Below are 17,114 nucleotides of genomic sequence, written 5' to 3' on the forward strand. Positions count from 1 at the left end.
CTTTTCCTATTTCTTTCAGTCCAAAATTTTACTCAAATATAAGAATTTCTAATTCATAGCTGATAAATATCAGGGGAAAAAAAGATTAAGAATTCAGTGAACAACAAAATATTTATAAACTCTATTAAGTACAGGCATTCCCCCTTCCCCCCAAAAAATTGCCTAGAGACATTGCTGAATAGCAAGTTTTTATTAATACATGTAATATTTGTACCTCTTCCCACATGTATTAAATGTAACAAAAAGGTATATGAAAATAAAGATAACTGCAGCAAATATATATATATATATTCACATATGTATATATACTCATAACAGTCTATTGTTGATTATACTTTTCACTGGTTTTCACATGCCCATATGTGATTAGAGGGACAGATGTCATTTCTCTAATTTGTAACATCAAAACAAACCTGAAAATAAAATGTTTTTTTCCAAGTCAAATCCTTGTGCTCAAAAATAAGTTGGATTTAATTCCTTGCTGTTGACACTTCAGATAACTAATTCTTAATCTTCCAAGTCAAAAGAATTCTTACAGATAATCTAGTATTAATAACCTTTTTATTTTATGCAGGAGAAAACTGAAGAATCTACTCATTCCTCTTCAGCCCCTACACTAAGCACTTCTATTTGTAGGGATTCTGTTACAATGTCCAGCCAAGTGTGGCAGAGCAGTCATTGGCCACATTAATGCAAATACAAAAAAAAAAAAAAAAAAATGCCTACGTGAAGCACTACCAACTGCTAAGGTCCCAGGAAACCATCTGTCACAAAATATAAACACAGGGATTTTATCTATAATAAACACTATGCATTCTGAAAACATTTAATAAGTTTGTGTCCATTGGGTTTTTTAGACAAAATGATGAAAACAATGTCTGGACCGTGCTAACAAATGAAAAAAGGTAAGCTGATGCACTGAAGGAACCCTGGACTAGACGGTAGGAGAGCAGTGTTCTGACCACTGCCGGGCACCAGCTGTGGAACAGGCATGACTATAAGTTTCCCTAAGTGTAAATGAAGCATTTCATTTAAATTCTCTATTGCATTCCGTTTGGCCTTTAATATTCCTTTAACATCCAATGATTCCAATATGCTAAAATGAATCCTACATTCAGTTCAAAGTCAGCACCCACTGCTTTCAGATATAGAAAAAAATTAAGTTTTAGAAGAAATCTTTGCTACTTAGTTACCAGCTTCTGTTTGTCCAAGGTGTTACTTCTTCAGACGGACTTTACTGAAACAGGGCTCTAGTCTCATCAGCAAAGACTAACCCACTCTCTTCAATAGCCATGTCTTAAAACAGCTTTAATTCCTAGGTGGTTTACTCTTTTACTTCTTCCCACTGCTATTCTCTTCCATTCTAATTGAGAGGTTAGATAAACCTGAGTTCTAATCTCATTTCTGCCATTCCATCACATTATTATTTCAGAGGAAAACAAGAGCTCTGAAGTCATGGAAGGTCTTGCAAACAAGATAGGGATGTTAACTGCTAGCAGAAAAGTATTTAATAAATCAAGTGTTCAATAAATATTCATTGAATTAGCATTTTATTGATAATCCTGTCTTTTCATTTCTAATCTGTCTTATTCTCCCCCTCTCCCCCATCTTCACTGCTGTGTGGGGACTCAGTCGCACAGATGAGTCTGACTCTTTGTGACCTCATGGAATATATACTACAAGGCTCCTCTCTCCATTGGATTTTCCAGGCAAGAACACTGGAGCAGGTAGTCATTTCCTTCTCCAGGGGACCTACCCTACCCTGAGATTGAGCCCTTATCTCTTGCAGTTGGCAGGAGTATTCTTCACAGTTGAGTCACTTGGGAATCTAGTGGTAAAAGACCCCACTTGCCAAAGCAGAAGACATAAGAGACATGAGTTTGATCCCTGGGTTGGGAAGATCCCCTGGAGGAGGGCATGGCAACCCACTCCATTCCTGCCTTGAAAATTCCATGGACGAGGAGCCTGGCGGACTACCGACCGTGGGGCTGCAAAGAGTTGCACACACTGAAGCAACTTAGCACACACAGACCTCAGCAAAGTCGAGTCGTTCCTGGAGCAACAACCCGAGTGTAACAGGTGCCAGCATCACCTGTGCCCTGCTCTGCTGCACCTGATGCAGATCCAGTGTCCTCTCTGTTTTCTCTCCCTGCTCTCATCGATGCTGAAAGCGGTGGAGGCAACACTTATAAGAAATCAAACTTATTTATCAGAAAAATGACTTTTTGCATTTCATGTCTACTATGTCTAAGGCAGAGCAGCACAGCTTTAGGTATTCTTTCACTGACTCTTCCCCCAAATCCTTTAGCCAGGTATTATTTTCATTTTAGAGATGAGAAACTGGCATCTTATTTCATAAAATGGGACTCAAACAGGTGTGAATCTTCTAAATTGAGGCATAAAAACACATAACAATTTAACCCTCTTAATCATTTTTATGGACAGAGTGTTAACTACATGCACACTGTCAGATGCAAAACATCTGTAGGACATTTTCCTCCTGCAGAACTGAGCCTTGGATCCTGGAAAACAACTCTCTTTTCTCTCACCTCCCAGCCCCAGGCAACCAACACTCTACTTTTAAAAGTCTGATCTCTTAACTTATAAATAAAATTATGTGGTATTCATCTTTTTAGGTCAAACATATATTTTAAAATACCATATTTCCCATGGATAGATTATATTGTAAATGTTTATAGTTTGTTTTGAAAATTTTCTCCCAAGAATGAATATCAAATGATGACAATATTTCCAGACTAGCTAACAAAGGTTCACTTACTCTGCTAATGCAATTATTAAAAGAAGAGTGACCAGAGTGGGAAAGAGGGTTCACAGACAGGGAGCAGAAGAGGTGGCAGTAGCCACTAAAATCAACTGTCTTTTTTAAGTTAAATACTTACTGGCTAAGGACTTCCTATATTTAAACAGCAACAAGACATAATTTCTTGACACAAGAAGAAATATTACCCCAAAGTTAACAGCATTGTTAATAAAAGTGTTCCTTGCTTTGTTCATTTTAGAGATGCTTTTACAATATGAAAGGTAATCTTCATGATCGAATCTGTTCAGAATAACGAACCTGTGAATCCCTTGCCCAAATATTCCTCAAAAGAAATGGGCAAATTCAAGAAATACACCAGTTAGATGAAATAAAGTCGATTTATAATAAATAGCAAGAAACACTATAGAAAATGGGACAGGCAGAACATCTACTTAAGGAGTGTACCTGTTACATCTGAAATAAGGTGGTCTAGATGAACAGACACACAGCACCCTTCATACCTGTACAAAAACTTTCTGGAGTAGCCCCCGACGTTCTGCTAGAGGTAGCTCATTCTGTGCACCTCCAACTGCCTCAGGCACATGTGGAAGGTCAAAAAACAGATATAAACATTTAACCAGGGTGGAAGGCACTGACATTGTTGTCATGCAGTCCACGGTTTTCTGGAAAACAAATGGATAAATAAAGTGAGTATACAGACAGAGAGACATAACTGTACTATGAAAGTGAAAGTTGCTCAGTTGCATCTGACTCTTTGCGACTCCATGGACTGTAGCCCACCAGGCTCCTCTGTCCACGGAATTCTCCAGGCCAGAATCCTGGAGTGGGTTGCCATTCCTTTCTCCAGGGGATCTTCCCCACCCAGGGATCGAAACCTGTTCTCCTGTTCTCCTGCATTGCAGGCAGATTCTTTACCATCTGAAGCACCAGGGAATCCAGTAACTGTACTTGGTACAGCTACATAAGCTCACAAATTTTAAGCCAGAAAATTATACTTCAAAATACCTTTTCAAATGCCTGAAAAAATATTTAAATTACTCCATGAATGACAAATTTGCTTTAATCAAATATTGAGAACTTTGTTGCTTACTAAGGTATCTATTAAGTTGACTATTAAGAGGCAGCATGTTCCAGAGAACATTAGCTCTAAGATTTAGAATAAAGGAGCTTAACCATAAACTTGGGCAAACTAACTTTTGTTAGGCCTCATCTTTCTCTCTTATAAAATCTATATAATGGTATATATCGCTTAGGGTTAATATGAGGTTTATGTAACAAATGCAAAGACACATTAATGTACTAAACTATGTATTAGTTCCTTTACTAGTAATTTTATTTTATTCTCATTGCAGATTCTTAGGTTGGAAGGGCACTTGAAGGATATAGCCATCACTGACACAGAAAATTTGTACATTATTTTCAAAGATTGCTAGAGGAAGAAATTTTAGACCTTATGGTGAACATTTCAGTATTGTTAAGAAGTATGGGAGGAAAAAAAGAAGCATGCTATAAAAATTATCAAAATCTTTCCATGGTACAATTTGGAGTAAGTTTTTCCATATTGGAAATCAACACGCTAGCATCATGTGTTGATTAGTCTATTAACTTTTTTATTAAACATTTCCTGAATGCATAGCATATGTCAGTGTTTTAGGAACTTGGCGTGAAATGATGAAGGAATCCTGCCTTTCACAAGGCAGTAGTCTACCAGTAGAAACAAGTTCATCAACAACTATGATTTACTCTCTTGAGTGTAACAATGGTAGTACATTCAGGCTAATAAAACAAGGGAATAATCAACAGGGCCAAGAGTGGCATGAAGGATAGGAATTAAAACAAGAGGGGAAAGGTCACCTGGAAGATACACAGAAGGTAAGGCCTTTTTGTACAATATGTTTCAGGAACCAGAGTTCAAAACTGCTGACTCCTGAAAAACCACAATAATGTCTAATCTTTAATGTGTGTTTATTATATACAGGCTTAAGGCTAAGCACTTTAAATACATGCTCTCATCTGTTTTTCAAGTCAACCTTACAAGATAGATTTTATTACTGCGCGAGCCTTCATTTACAAGGAAGGCTCATTACTCACATATCCTGCCCTGGGTTGGGGAGCGGGTATATGCTCAATGCCCTCTGCAGGTGGGCACTGGAAACCTAGTGAAGTGTTCCAAACAAAGGAGTAATAGAACCAGATTTCAGAAAAGCAGTTGCTGGTAGTACAGACTATAGATTAAAGAGCAGGAAAGCGAGAGCACTTCGAAAACTAGTACAGAAAACCCCACAAGATAGATGGGGCCTGAGCCACCACAGTAGCTGGATGAGGGGAGCAGCGCACCTAAGGAGCAATCCTGCCTACAATCTGGCCCCTTTCTACACACCCACCATCACTTCCCTCCTCTAACACTCCAAAGTCCTCTGCTGTTCTCACCTACCTTTTACTATTTCTAGACACCCCATGTCTCCATGTGACTCTCAGTTTAAACGTCTGTTCATACCTGAAACCTAAGTCCTCATCTTTCCTCCTCCTTTCACCTGCAAAATTTACAGCTCCCACAGTTCCCTTTTCACACTACTACATGCAGCCCACTGCTGCATTTCACGGCGTTAGCTTCATCCACTGCACCTCTGTCATCTACCTGCTGACTCGGACCATGTGTTAGTCATCTCTGCAACTCACTGCTGCTAACAAAAAACAGGATGCAGACTAAAATGTCAGCTCAAAGTGTAACCCTGAATTTCCTTTCAAAAAGTCTCTTTTGCCAGTTAGATTATCACTGGCTGCCCCTTTGTATCAAGTAAAATGACATCACTTTTCATTTTCATCTTATGACAAGACCGATTGAAAGTACAACTGGATATCCAAACTGGTAACTGGCAACACCTGTAAATTTTTCTTAAGTGATTCTTTTCTTCTGATTCTTTTCTTATGCTTATAAATTGGTCCATCCATGTGTGCACATGTAAGTTAATACACATTTACTGACTTTCTATCATGTTCTAGGTATTATGGTAGAGCACAGTCCATGCTCACAATTGAGAAAGGAAAACAGAACATCTACAGAAAATATGAATAAAACTTACTTATATTCCAATTAAACACAATTATTTTACATGTTATGCTTAGCCCAACCACATTTTGGTACAGTAATTTAGAGTCACGTACAGCTATCATCAATAGCAAGCAGAATTGCTATTTTGATAGCCATCTGATATGGCCACAGATACATGAAAACAATGGTCTACTTCAGGACCATATGAAAGGTTACTTAGTACTCAGGGTGAATAAACATCTCCATGTGCGCAGGACTGAGGAGTTCCCTGGGGGTATGGGCCTTCTATGCTAAACTAAGGTAAAACTCGGTCAGCCTTAGGTAAATCAGGATAATTGAGTCTTATTCCTTTTCTGCTTTAAAAAACAAATCACAACACAATATTATAAATCAACTGTACTCCAATATAAAATATACAAAAAACAAAACAAAATCCAGCAAACAAAGAGGGAAACAGGGTATTCCAAAAGAAAAGCATTCCAGTGGGCTAGTAATTATTCCAGTGGGCTAGTAGTTATTCCAGGCTAGTAACTGGTTTCAGGACATCGTTACCAAGAAATGTGCACTGTTTCTCCCATGGCCTGTCATGGTAGTCTGATCAATGCCACACTTACTTTTGTGATCCACGAGGTATTTGAAAGCCCGCTGTAATTTAGACAAAAGTCGTTCTCAAGATTGGTTTGAACTTTGATAGGTAATTCTACTCCAGATTTTAGAAGGTTGAATAAACTTCCTTCACCCCCAAAACATCGCAGGTCACAAATCAGGTATTCGAACAGCACATAAATGACTATGTGCCATATGTATCATGACAGATGCTTAAAGTTGATTTAAAGGGGAAAAAAAGCAAACTCTGGAATAAATCAAGTGGAAAGGTAATACATATTATCCTGAAAATAGCTAAGTGACCTTGGATGAATCTCAGATGACTCTTCTGAGCCAAAGTTTCCCTAACATGGGTTACAGAAACTCTGGGTTGGGCCTGGGGAGCCAGAGTTCCTGGGCTCCTTCCGTCCAGCTGCAGGGAGTTCATCTCTTTGCCCAGTGTGCTGTACAAACAGGACCACATACTCTAATGACAAAGACAGAAAACACTGTTCTAAGTTAAGCATTTCCTCATGTGTAAAATGGAAATGTTACCTTCCTTACAGAGATCTTGTGAGAAGCACAGAAAAATGTGCAAGGTGAAGGAGGAGAATACAATGATTATCATAAAATCTTACTTAGATATGATGATAAATTTAATTCGACAAAATCCCAAGAGGATAAAGAGAGATGCTTCAAACATGAAAAGCAAGATCTCACCTGACCAGAGGATGCTAACAAATTAATTGTTGTCAGAAGCATCCAACCTCTACTGGCTTCTTCACTCTGATTGATTTCCAAGAACTGGACTATGGCCCGACTTGCAGCCTCTATAAAACCAAAGGAAAATCATTAGTGGAGATAAATGACATGTAAATTATGTTAAAGAGAGTAATATTTTATTGGTATATGCAGATATTATCATATAAGCACAGAAAAATAAAAGTCAACTGATACATTTTAAGAAAAAGTATGTCACAAACTAGTCAAAAATAGTCATGGAAGAAGGGAAATTTGAGTTAAATTTGCCTGGAAAACAAGTCCATGTCTGTCTGGAAAACAGAGGAAGGGAGAGAAGCAGAGATTAGGCATACTGCTTTAAAACCAAAGAGTGGCCAGAGGAATGATCTAGATAAAGAACTGTAATAACACAGGGTTAGTTCACATTCTAGAAGAGCATATGCTGAGAATACTGTCTAATATCAATAGCAGTGATAGAAAGTACCTATTTATGAAGGAAGGTAAGCTAAGGGGCTGTCTGTACTTGACTCTTTGGGCAAAAGGGAGCGAATGTAGTTTCTTTAACAAAGTAGATGATGAAAGGATTATTTTAAAATGATTAATCTAAAGTGATGTGTATGACAAACTAGAAGGGCAAAGAGATTGATAGGGAAAACAAACTAGAAGGTTCACTCAGTGAGACAAACAAGGGGTGACCTGAGCAGCTGACATTAGGAAGATAATGAGGGAGTCATTCATAGAACTGTAGTGCTGGAAGAATCTCTGAAAGTCAATTTAGCTGATTATATTTTTAAGGATAAGGGAAAATGGATAAACCCCAAACCATGCATTTAATTTTATCAGTATAAAGTTGATTAATTTCCATACTGATATACGAGATGAACTAAAGTCAGAAAATAAATCCAATCTGTTCACTCTAAGCCAACATGCTAAGTTACTGAACACATGTCATAAAGATGTAGGATGCAGAATAAATAGAATTTAGATTAGGACTTCCCTGGTGGCTCAGATCGTAAAGCATCTGCCTATAATGCGGGAGACCTGGGTTCGATCCCTGGGTCAGGAAGATCCCCTGGAGAAGGAAATGGCAACCCACTCCAGTATTCTTGCCTGGAAAATCCCATGAACAGATGAGCCTGATAGGCTATAGTCCATGGGGTAGCAAAAAGTCAGACACGACTGAGCAACTTCACTCACTCAGAGATTACTTTAGAGGTATAGTTTTCTTCCATTTAAGACAATCAAGATAAAAGAGTTTTATTCAATAAGGGAATAATATGAGACTTATATATAAAACTGCACTCAGCATATTTCATCTTTATATACTGCCATTTGAAAGAATATTTTAAAGGGAAAATTTTTTAGCTACTTATTTGTACTGACTCTTAACTGTATAAGAAGGACTGTTTTAAGTACCTGTAGATTTAATTCATTTCATCTTTACAAGAACCCAGTAAGTTACTTTCTATTCTTATACCCCTTGGTGGAGGTGGTTGTTTAGTTGCTAAGTCATATCTTTCCTTGCGACCCCATGGACTGGGAACCTATCAGGCTTCTCTGTCCATGGGATTCTCCAGGCAAGAATACTGGGGTGGATAGCCATTCCCTTCTGCAGGGGATCTTCCCATCCCAAGGATTGAAGCCGTGTTGCCTGCATTGCAGGAAGATTCTTTAACGACTGAGCTACCCCTTATAGCAACATAAATTGAGAAATGGAGAGGATAAGTAATTTGTCTAGTCAGGGACAGAACTTATATTCAAATCCAGGCTGTCTAGCTTGTAAAGCTAAAGACAGTGATAAAAAATTTTTATTGGAAAAGAGAAGTCAACTGAAGCCTGGCTTACTTCTGATATTCAGTATCTCATAAGTGTTGAAGTTCTTGTATTCATGCTCACTGATTTAGTCTCTTGCTCCTCTCTAGAAAATAAAACCATGGGAGTCGACCCTTGGTTGCACTGTTCAGAGCCTGATCCCCTGTATGGAGTGCATTATTGACACTAAGTAGGAGCTCAATAAACACCTGTTAAATGAGTGAATAAACAATCCAGGGAGATCTAAGAAGGACACATGGAATCCAACTTCTCATGAACACTAGGAGGTTTGGATAATTTGGATTTAAAGGCGGAGTAATACATAAAAAGCAACGTTCAAAGCTGATTAAATAGAGAAAGAAGAAAACAAAAGAATACCACTGAGAAATCATTTTAGCAGTCATGGTTTAAAGTAAAAGTCACTCACTGGTGTCCGACTCTTTGCAAGGCCATGGAGTATACAGTCCATGGAATTCTCTAGGCCAGAATACTGGAGTGGGTAGCCTTTCCCTTCTCCAGGGGATCTTCCCAACCCAGGAATTAAACCCAGGTCTCCCGCATTGCAGGCAGATTCTTTACCAGCTGAGCCATAAGGGAAGCCCAAGAATATTGGAGTGGGTAGCCTATCCCTTCTCCAGCGGATCTTCCTGACCCAGGAATCAAACCAGGGTCTCCTGCATTGCATGTGGATTCTTTACCAACTGAGCTATCAGAGTTTAAGGTCATTGGTAAAAACTAACCTGCAAATTTTTCCTGCAAGCCTACAATGGACCCAGGCATCTGTTATTACGTATAACAGAAGGAGTCTTTTCCTGATAGGAATTAAATGCTCATGTAAAGAAGACCACTCCTTCCCAGTTGGCTAAAATTCTCAATCAAAAGCTGGCATGCTATGCTTTCATTTCCTAGGCTTCTTCAAAACTAGGCAACTTTGGTTTTAAATTGTGCATTTCTATTTCATAACTCAATATCTTAAAAAAATACTTGCAGTGTTCAAATTGATTATTTCATAGTTAAACCAATGTAATAGATTTCTAGTTCATAAAAAAAAAAAAAAAAAAACACTGATTACCAAACCAACTTGTCAACACTACCTATGTCTTTCACAGAAAAAAGATTTTGAAGAACTAAATCTATATTAAAAAAGGAAGTTATCTTCCTGGTACAGAATCTAGAAACCTATAGACAAGACACATTTTGAGTGACTCTGGATTCCACTTATATTACTTAACACTATTAACAATAAAAGAAGATTGGACAAATGTATTTTCACTGCTCTTCAGTAAGCTGCCAATTACCAACAATGAATGCCGATGCTTATTTTGAGATACAACATACCAAAAATGTTTCTTGGTTTGAAACAGTTCCATATATCTGATTATTGGCATTTATAAGTGTGTGGGGGGGTTTCCTTCATTTTCATTGACAAAGAACATACAAAAAGACAATGTCTTTACAAAAATGTTGTTATTAAAGATTACAACAGTTTGGCAGATTGCTGAATTGACTGAATGAGATACTAATTAGGAAAATAAACCTTGAAAAGGATCAAGGCAGTATAATTATTAATGGCATCCATTTCACAATTTTACCGCTTTAGTAATAACTGAACTTTTTGAGAAAAAGATGGTGAAGATGAGTTACATCAGCAATAGCATATAATGGTGTTATCTGGATTTGAATTATAGGAGTGTACAAAAAGGTCTGGGGACTTCCTAGGTGGCTCAATAGTAAAGGGTCCACCTGCCAATGCAGTGAACACTGCAGACGTGGGTTCAATCCCTGGGTTGGGAAGATTCCCTGGAGTAGGAAATGGCAACCCACTCCAGTGCTCTTGCCTGGAGAATTCCATGGACAGAGGAGCCTGGTGGGCTACAGTCCATGGGGTCACAAAGCGTGGGACATGACTGAGTAGCAACTGAGCACAAACAGGTCTGGATAGTGGTGGTGGCTGAATGATAGGGTGAGACTGGAAACTCTCGTTGACAAATAAACTATCTTTACATATCAAATGTACTCAGAAGAACTAATTTACTCTTACCTATTAATTTCAGTTATTTGTTATTCAGTCACTAGGTTATGTCCGACTCTTTGAGACCCCATGAACTGCAGAATTTCAGTATATTGCTATTCAAAACAACTTAATGGGATCTCTCAGTTTTTTTTTTTAAATGAGTCAAGAAGCTCACTGTAAAAGTATATAATATTTAGTGTTCTCTTTAAAATAACTATGTAGACTAGAAACATCTGTAAATTAAATTAAATTAAACATCTGTAAACCACAGAATTTCTTAAAATTCTGAAAGAAAAACACTCCTAGTCAAAGAAATGCTGTATAACGAACTATGGGGCTTCCCTGTAGCTCAGATGGTAAAGAATCTACCTGCAATGCAGGAGTCCTGGGTTCAATATCCACGTTGGGACGATCCCCTGGAAAGGGAATGGCAACCCACTCCAGTATTCTTGCCTGGAGAATCCCATGGACAGAGGAGCCTGGCAGGCTACAGTTCACGGGGTCACAGAGTTGGACACAACTCTAACATTACTACTACTATTATGAACTATGAATTTCTCTAATTCTTAACAAATGCAAATTTAAATGCTGACTTAAGATTATAAGAGTTAATGAAAAGAACATGTTAATATTAGCCCATCTTGAGAGGTGCCAATCATTTGATTTAAACTTTAGCTTTCATGCTGCATTTCAATGCATATAGTTAGGCTAAAAATGACAGAAATGGAGTTAATAGAGCTCATTATTAGATTAAGTAAGAATAGAATGCAGACACTTTTCAAGGAAATATAAGTTCCCAGTCTACACTGAGAGAATACAAGTAAACTCAATCATACAGCATTCAGAACAAGCAGAACACAAAATGTGTTAGTAGTAAGTGTAATACAGTAATTTGTTCCTTTAAAGTCCATTTAAAGCATAGTTATTTTCAAATGTTTGCTTCAGGATGATAATGTGAGGCACATCAATAGTACTATTACACTTCTCTCATTAATAATGTAACCAAGCCCTAAAAACCCCTTTCCACCATCCCCCATTCTGGAAAAAAAAAAGGAACCCACTTTCATGTTAGTGAGAAAACAGTATTCGAACTCATAGCTTCCATGCATCTTTCCATTTGATAATACGTAACCACATCTTGGGAATGAAATTACCTGAAGGTGTTGTGGCTTTGAAATCCTTGGAGGAGAGCGGTACACACTGTTTTTCTGTTTAAAAAAAAAGGCTAGGTTGTCTACTTTGGGATTCACTACATTATACTAATCATGCCACAAGATGCTGGACAAGGTGCCAACTGAGGTCAGCATCCCTGGCTTCTCTATCACTGGGGTACTGCCCAGTGGGGATTGTACCACTGGGACTAACAGTGGCACGTGGCATGCAGCAAAGTCCTTAATAATAAGCTGAAGATACTATTTCTACACAGGTGGGAATTTTCTGTTCCAGTGATGTAAATCGACCACGTGATATTAAGCACCTTAAGAATTAAGTAGCTGCGTAGGCTGGACTAGAAGAGACAGAGGAAAGTCTTAGGCCATGCCCTGTACACAATATGGCCACAAAAGTATATATTTTCTCAAATTAGATGAGAGTAACTACATATTTTTAACAAAACTACAGGAAGGCAATAACTAAGTCAAAATTAAGAGACCAAGAGAAGAGGACTAATGTATTACAAATCAGCCCACGTACTCATTTTGCATGTTGATCTACTTAAAACTTTCACCTTTTACTAACTTCTGATGGACAGGTCTAAACAACAGAATTGCTGATAAGCATGGTTCCTCCTGATATATCTATAATGCATGTAGGAAGTGATCTGGTAAAAAGACTTGATATGTGAAAGGTGATTAGGTAACAAACAAAGTAAGTATTTCACACCAAGTTCAGAGTCCTGGAAAAATAAACTTGGTCTGATGCACAAGAAATAGACCCAATCTTCAAAAGAAGAACAGAGGGTTCATTCTATCTGCCTTTTTTTGGACAAAAAATTACGTGTATGTATATCTTAACAAAATTACTTTCAATGATAACTTCCTATAAAAGGTTACGTGAGGTATAGAAAGCAGCTGAACTCACAGAGACAGAAAGTCAAATGGTGTTGCCAAAGGTTGGGACGAAGAACTGAAGTTGCTGATAAATGTGTATAAAGTTACAGCTACTGAAGATGAAGAAGTTCTTGGGACCTGCTGTACAACACTGTATTTACAATTAACTGTATTGTACATGTAAAATTTTTCAAGAGGGCACATCTCATGTTATGTATTTTTACCAATAAAAATCAACTGATCAATCAATCAGAGAAGCAGAACAGGATATGCAAGAAGAAAATTATTCAGGATGCACCTAGCACCTCAAAATCTAGAATTTCTTTCCTAGGAAAAGATAAAAAAAATCTCCATGAAAGTACTTTGGATAACAATATTGATCAAACTTCCAATGTTTAAGGCTGAAAATGAAAGAAAAGAAGAAAGATTCCAATAGCAAGAGTTCTTACTTCAAGGCTAACTTAGGAGATACTCCAAAACTATGCTTTTCTCTCATTAGCTGGCTTTTCTAACACTCCTCCAATTTTCAAAGCATGATGGGGAGGGAGGGGGAGCAGAGAAATCCTATGGCAAAGTCAGTAAAAAATTTATTGAGCACCTAGATCATGGCATCTTGTCCCATCACTTCATGGCAAATAGATGGGGAAACAATGGAAACAGCGACAGACTTTATTTTCCTGGGCTCCAAAATCACTGCAGATGGTGACTGCAGCCATGAAATTAAAAGACGCTTGCTCCTTGGAAGAAAAACTATGACAAACCTAGACAGCATATTAAAAAGCAGAGATATTACTTTGCCAACAAAGGTCCATCTAGTCAAAGCTATGGTTTTTCCAGTTGTCACGTATGGATGTGAAAGTTGGACCACAAAGAAGGCTGAGCACTGAAGAACTGATGCTTTTGAACTGTGGTGTTGGTGAAGACTCTTGAAAGTCCCTTGGACTGCAAGGAGATCAAACCAGTCAATCCTAAAGGAAATCAATCCTGAAAAGTCATTGCAGGGACTGAAGCTGAAGCTCCAATACTCTGGCCACCTGATGCAAAGAGTCGAATCATTGGAAAAGACCCTGATGCTGGGAAAGACTGAATGCAGGAGAAGGGAACGACAGAGGACAAGATGGCTGGATGGCATCACTGACTCAATGAACATGAGTTTGAGCAGGCTCCGGGAGATGGTAATGGACAGGGAAGCCTGGTGTGCTGCAGTCCATGGTGTGGCAGAGTCGGACACCACTGACTGACTGAACAACAAGTCTATGACGTGCATTCTTTTAGGTGATAAAGGTGTGAACACAACAGACAATAAAGTTAAATAACTAAATAAACATGATACTTTCAGATAATGATGGAAGCTCTAAAGGAAGCATTTAAGATGACTGAGTAACTACTAACTGGTATGGAGACAGAGGACAAAAGATCAATTGAGAAAGGGTAACTTGAAAAGGTTTCTCTTCTGTAGGTAAAACTTACAAAACTGCACTGAATCTCACTGATTCTGAATTAATTTCAAATTAATTCTCAAAATTAATTAATTTGAAATTAATTTCAAGAGTTTAAAACTAAAAATGACAAGGAATTACACAGTATGAAAAAAATATACCATAAAATACCTGCAAACAAGATGTCGCCAGTGGAGGATGTGGACAAAGGAAGGGAAAAGGGGGCTCTATGAACTATTTTGCAACTTCTAGTGAGTCCCAGAGTATTTCAAAATAGAGTTCAAAAAGAAAAAAAGGTTGTTTAATGACTACTGTAATTAACAATGAGACATGTTCTCGTCCATTTAAGATATTTTTCATTATTTCTAAAAAATAGCCCTACAGATATAAAATTGTAAAGAGATTTAGGAATAACAAATCTCCAATGCAGAAAAATGTTTTTCCACAGACATGCAGATTAAGTATTCATAAAGACAGCAACAGACAAGAGTATAAATAAGGTTTGGAGGTTTTTTTTCTAATCTAGAAACATCACACCAGAAAGAAATGGCAATGACTGGAGTCAACATGTGACTAAGAAATTTCCCTTCACACTACCTAATTAAAATAGCCAAAAAGGCATACGAAACACAAATCTTATATTTTAGACAGACTTTTCACTTCCATAGGAGCAACTGAAATCGATAAAGATAAAAAAAAGTATGCAACTCCATTTTGGGTGGAAGAAGTGAACAGACAGAAAGGTTACCTTAAACTATTTTAATCATCTCTCACTAGACTTGCTTCAAGGAGTACAAATATAATTAAAACCGCCTCACCTTAAAAGCTATGCATCAATTCATATAACATACTGCTTCTGATTAATAAGAGATTTTGGTTCTCAATCTAGAAGTACTTTAATGGCTGTTGCTCCAAAGACTCCACAATGGGCCCCCTGTTAAGATGAAAGGTTGAGCACACGCACTGATCTCTTTTCCATCCTGAAACCTTGCTGCTATAAGCTAAATTGTGTCTCCTCAGAATTCATATTTGAAGCCTTAACCCCCTAATGTGATGGAATTTGGAGATGGAGCATTTGGGAGGTAACTGGTTCAGTCTTTGGGAGGGTGGGGCCCTCACGGTGGGATTAATGCCCTTATAAGAAGAGACATCAGAGAACTCTCTCTCCTCTGTTGGTGAGGCCACATGGGGAAAGAAGCCATATGCAAGCCAGCAAAAGAGATCTCATCAGAAACCAATTATGCCAGCACCAGGATCCCAAACTGTCAGCCTCTAGAACTGTGAAGAAAAATCCCTGTTGTAAAGCAATAGCAAGGGAAATACAAAAGCAATTCACTACAACAGAACTTTCCAGAGGCTAAAGAACTGGTGGCACTAAGCACCTGTAGAAGCAAAAGTGAATGGGGGACAGAAGGATTGGTGAAGTAATAGTATGTGTAAGAGCAGCCAGAGCCCAGATCCTCGCTGTGTGGGTACTGGACTGGAGGCTTAGTCACTACAAGGAAAAACAGACGGTGTCTGGACTGGGGTGGAAGGGGAACAATGATGTTACAGCAAGCACAGTTGTGGGTGCATCACAGATGAAGTAGAAAGCTCATGTACTAAAAGCTGAGGGTCCTCAGACCTTTCCCCTACTTAGCTTCTCAAGTGTTCAGAGTCAGACATATACTGTCTAAGTAAAGACTGGACATACTTTCCCAGGGACTGTCTAGCTCAAGGGAAAGATGGTCGAGAGAATGGCTCAGCAAGATGACCCTGGGTGGAGGCCACCGCTGCAGGCTCCACCCACAAGCTACCTGGCAACTTTCCAAGGTTCCATTCTAATACAGCAGCAGAGGGCCAAGGGTGAGACATGTGAGGACATTCTTTAAAAGACTGAGACAAAAATAGCTAAACAACAACAAAAAACCTGAAAGAAACAGACTAGTGAGGAAGAAAAAAAAAACCTTAAAAAAATAAACAACAACCAAAAAACCCCTCAGAGAGCTAAGAGAAAAACAGCACAATAAAGGTGGAGGAAGGGGGAACCTCTCAGAAATTAAAAGTATCACGTCACAAAAAAACAAACTCATAGAAAGAATGGATGGCAAAATGGAAAAGCTCTTTTGGCAAATAGAGTTTAAAAAAAAAGATAGAAAACAAGTGAGGAAAGATAAGAAAATGAAGAGACTTAGGGGTTCATCTGACAAGAAAGAGAAAAGAGAAGGGAGGATATTATTATGTAATGATTCATGAAACTTTCCAAAATTAAAGGATATGTATTCCCAGGTCCAGTGTACTCAGCATAATGTACAAAAATAAGTCCACTCCAAGGCATGTTATCATGAAATTCTAGAACAGGAGAGTCAATGATAGGATTTTAAATGTTTCTATAAAAAACAGAATCAAAACAAAAACAAAATAAAGGCCATAGAGAAAGAACTGAGAATCTAGATAGCTTCAGATTTCTCAACAGGACAGGAATCTAGAATATTATGGAGAAATGATTTTTAAATTCTGAGATAAAATGATTTTGAATCCAGAACCTGACGTATCCACTGAAAGGGGGGTAAATGTCATGCGAGCCATGAGGTTTTCCAAAATGACCTTGAGGCGTCACCCTGGGCTGCCTGGAGAAGGACCAGCTAAGGCCTACCACTGC

At 38.2% G+C, this 17,114-nt stretch overlaps 1 protein-coding gene across 2 annotated transcripts in view; it reads right to left on the reverse strand.

Moving 5' to 3' along the window:
* Nucleotides 1–17,114, reverse strand: part of WDFY3 (WD repeat and FYVE domain containing 3) — a 250,563-nt gene that overhangs the window by 157,445 nt on the left and 76,004 nt on the right. Inside the window, exons 5-7 of one of the 2 annotated variants that reach the window (XM_040237261.1) lie at nucleotides 12,141–12,194; nucleotides 7,140–7,249; nucleotides 3,283–3,444 (exon numbers count right to left, since the gene is read on the reverse strand). In XM_040237261.1, the coding sequence (XP_040093195.1) occupies nucleotides 3,283–3,444; nucleotides 7,140–7,249; nucleotides 12,141–12,194 (326 nt within the window). The remainder of the gene's footprint in view (nucleotides 1–3,282; nucleotides 3,445–7,139; nucleotides 7,250–12,140; nucleotides 12,195–17,114) is intronic. The other variant, XM_040237260.1, reaches the window with a different exon arrangement.

This window comes from Oryx dammah, unplaced genomic scaffold (assembly GCF_014754425.2).
Source record: "Oryx dammah isolate SB20612 unplaced genomic scaffold, SCBI_Odam_1.1 HiC_scaffold_3, whole genome shotgun sequence".
Taxonomy (NCBI): Eukaryota; Metazoa; Chordata; class Mammalia; order Artiodactyla; family Bovidae; genus Oryx; species Oryx dammah.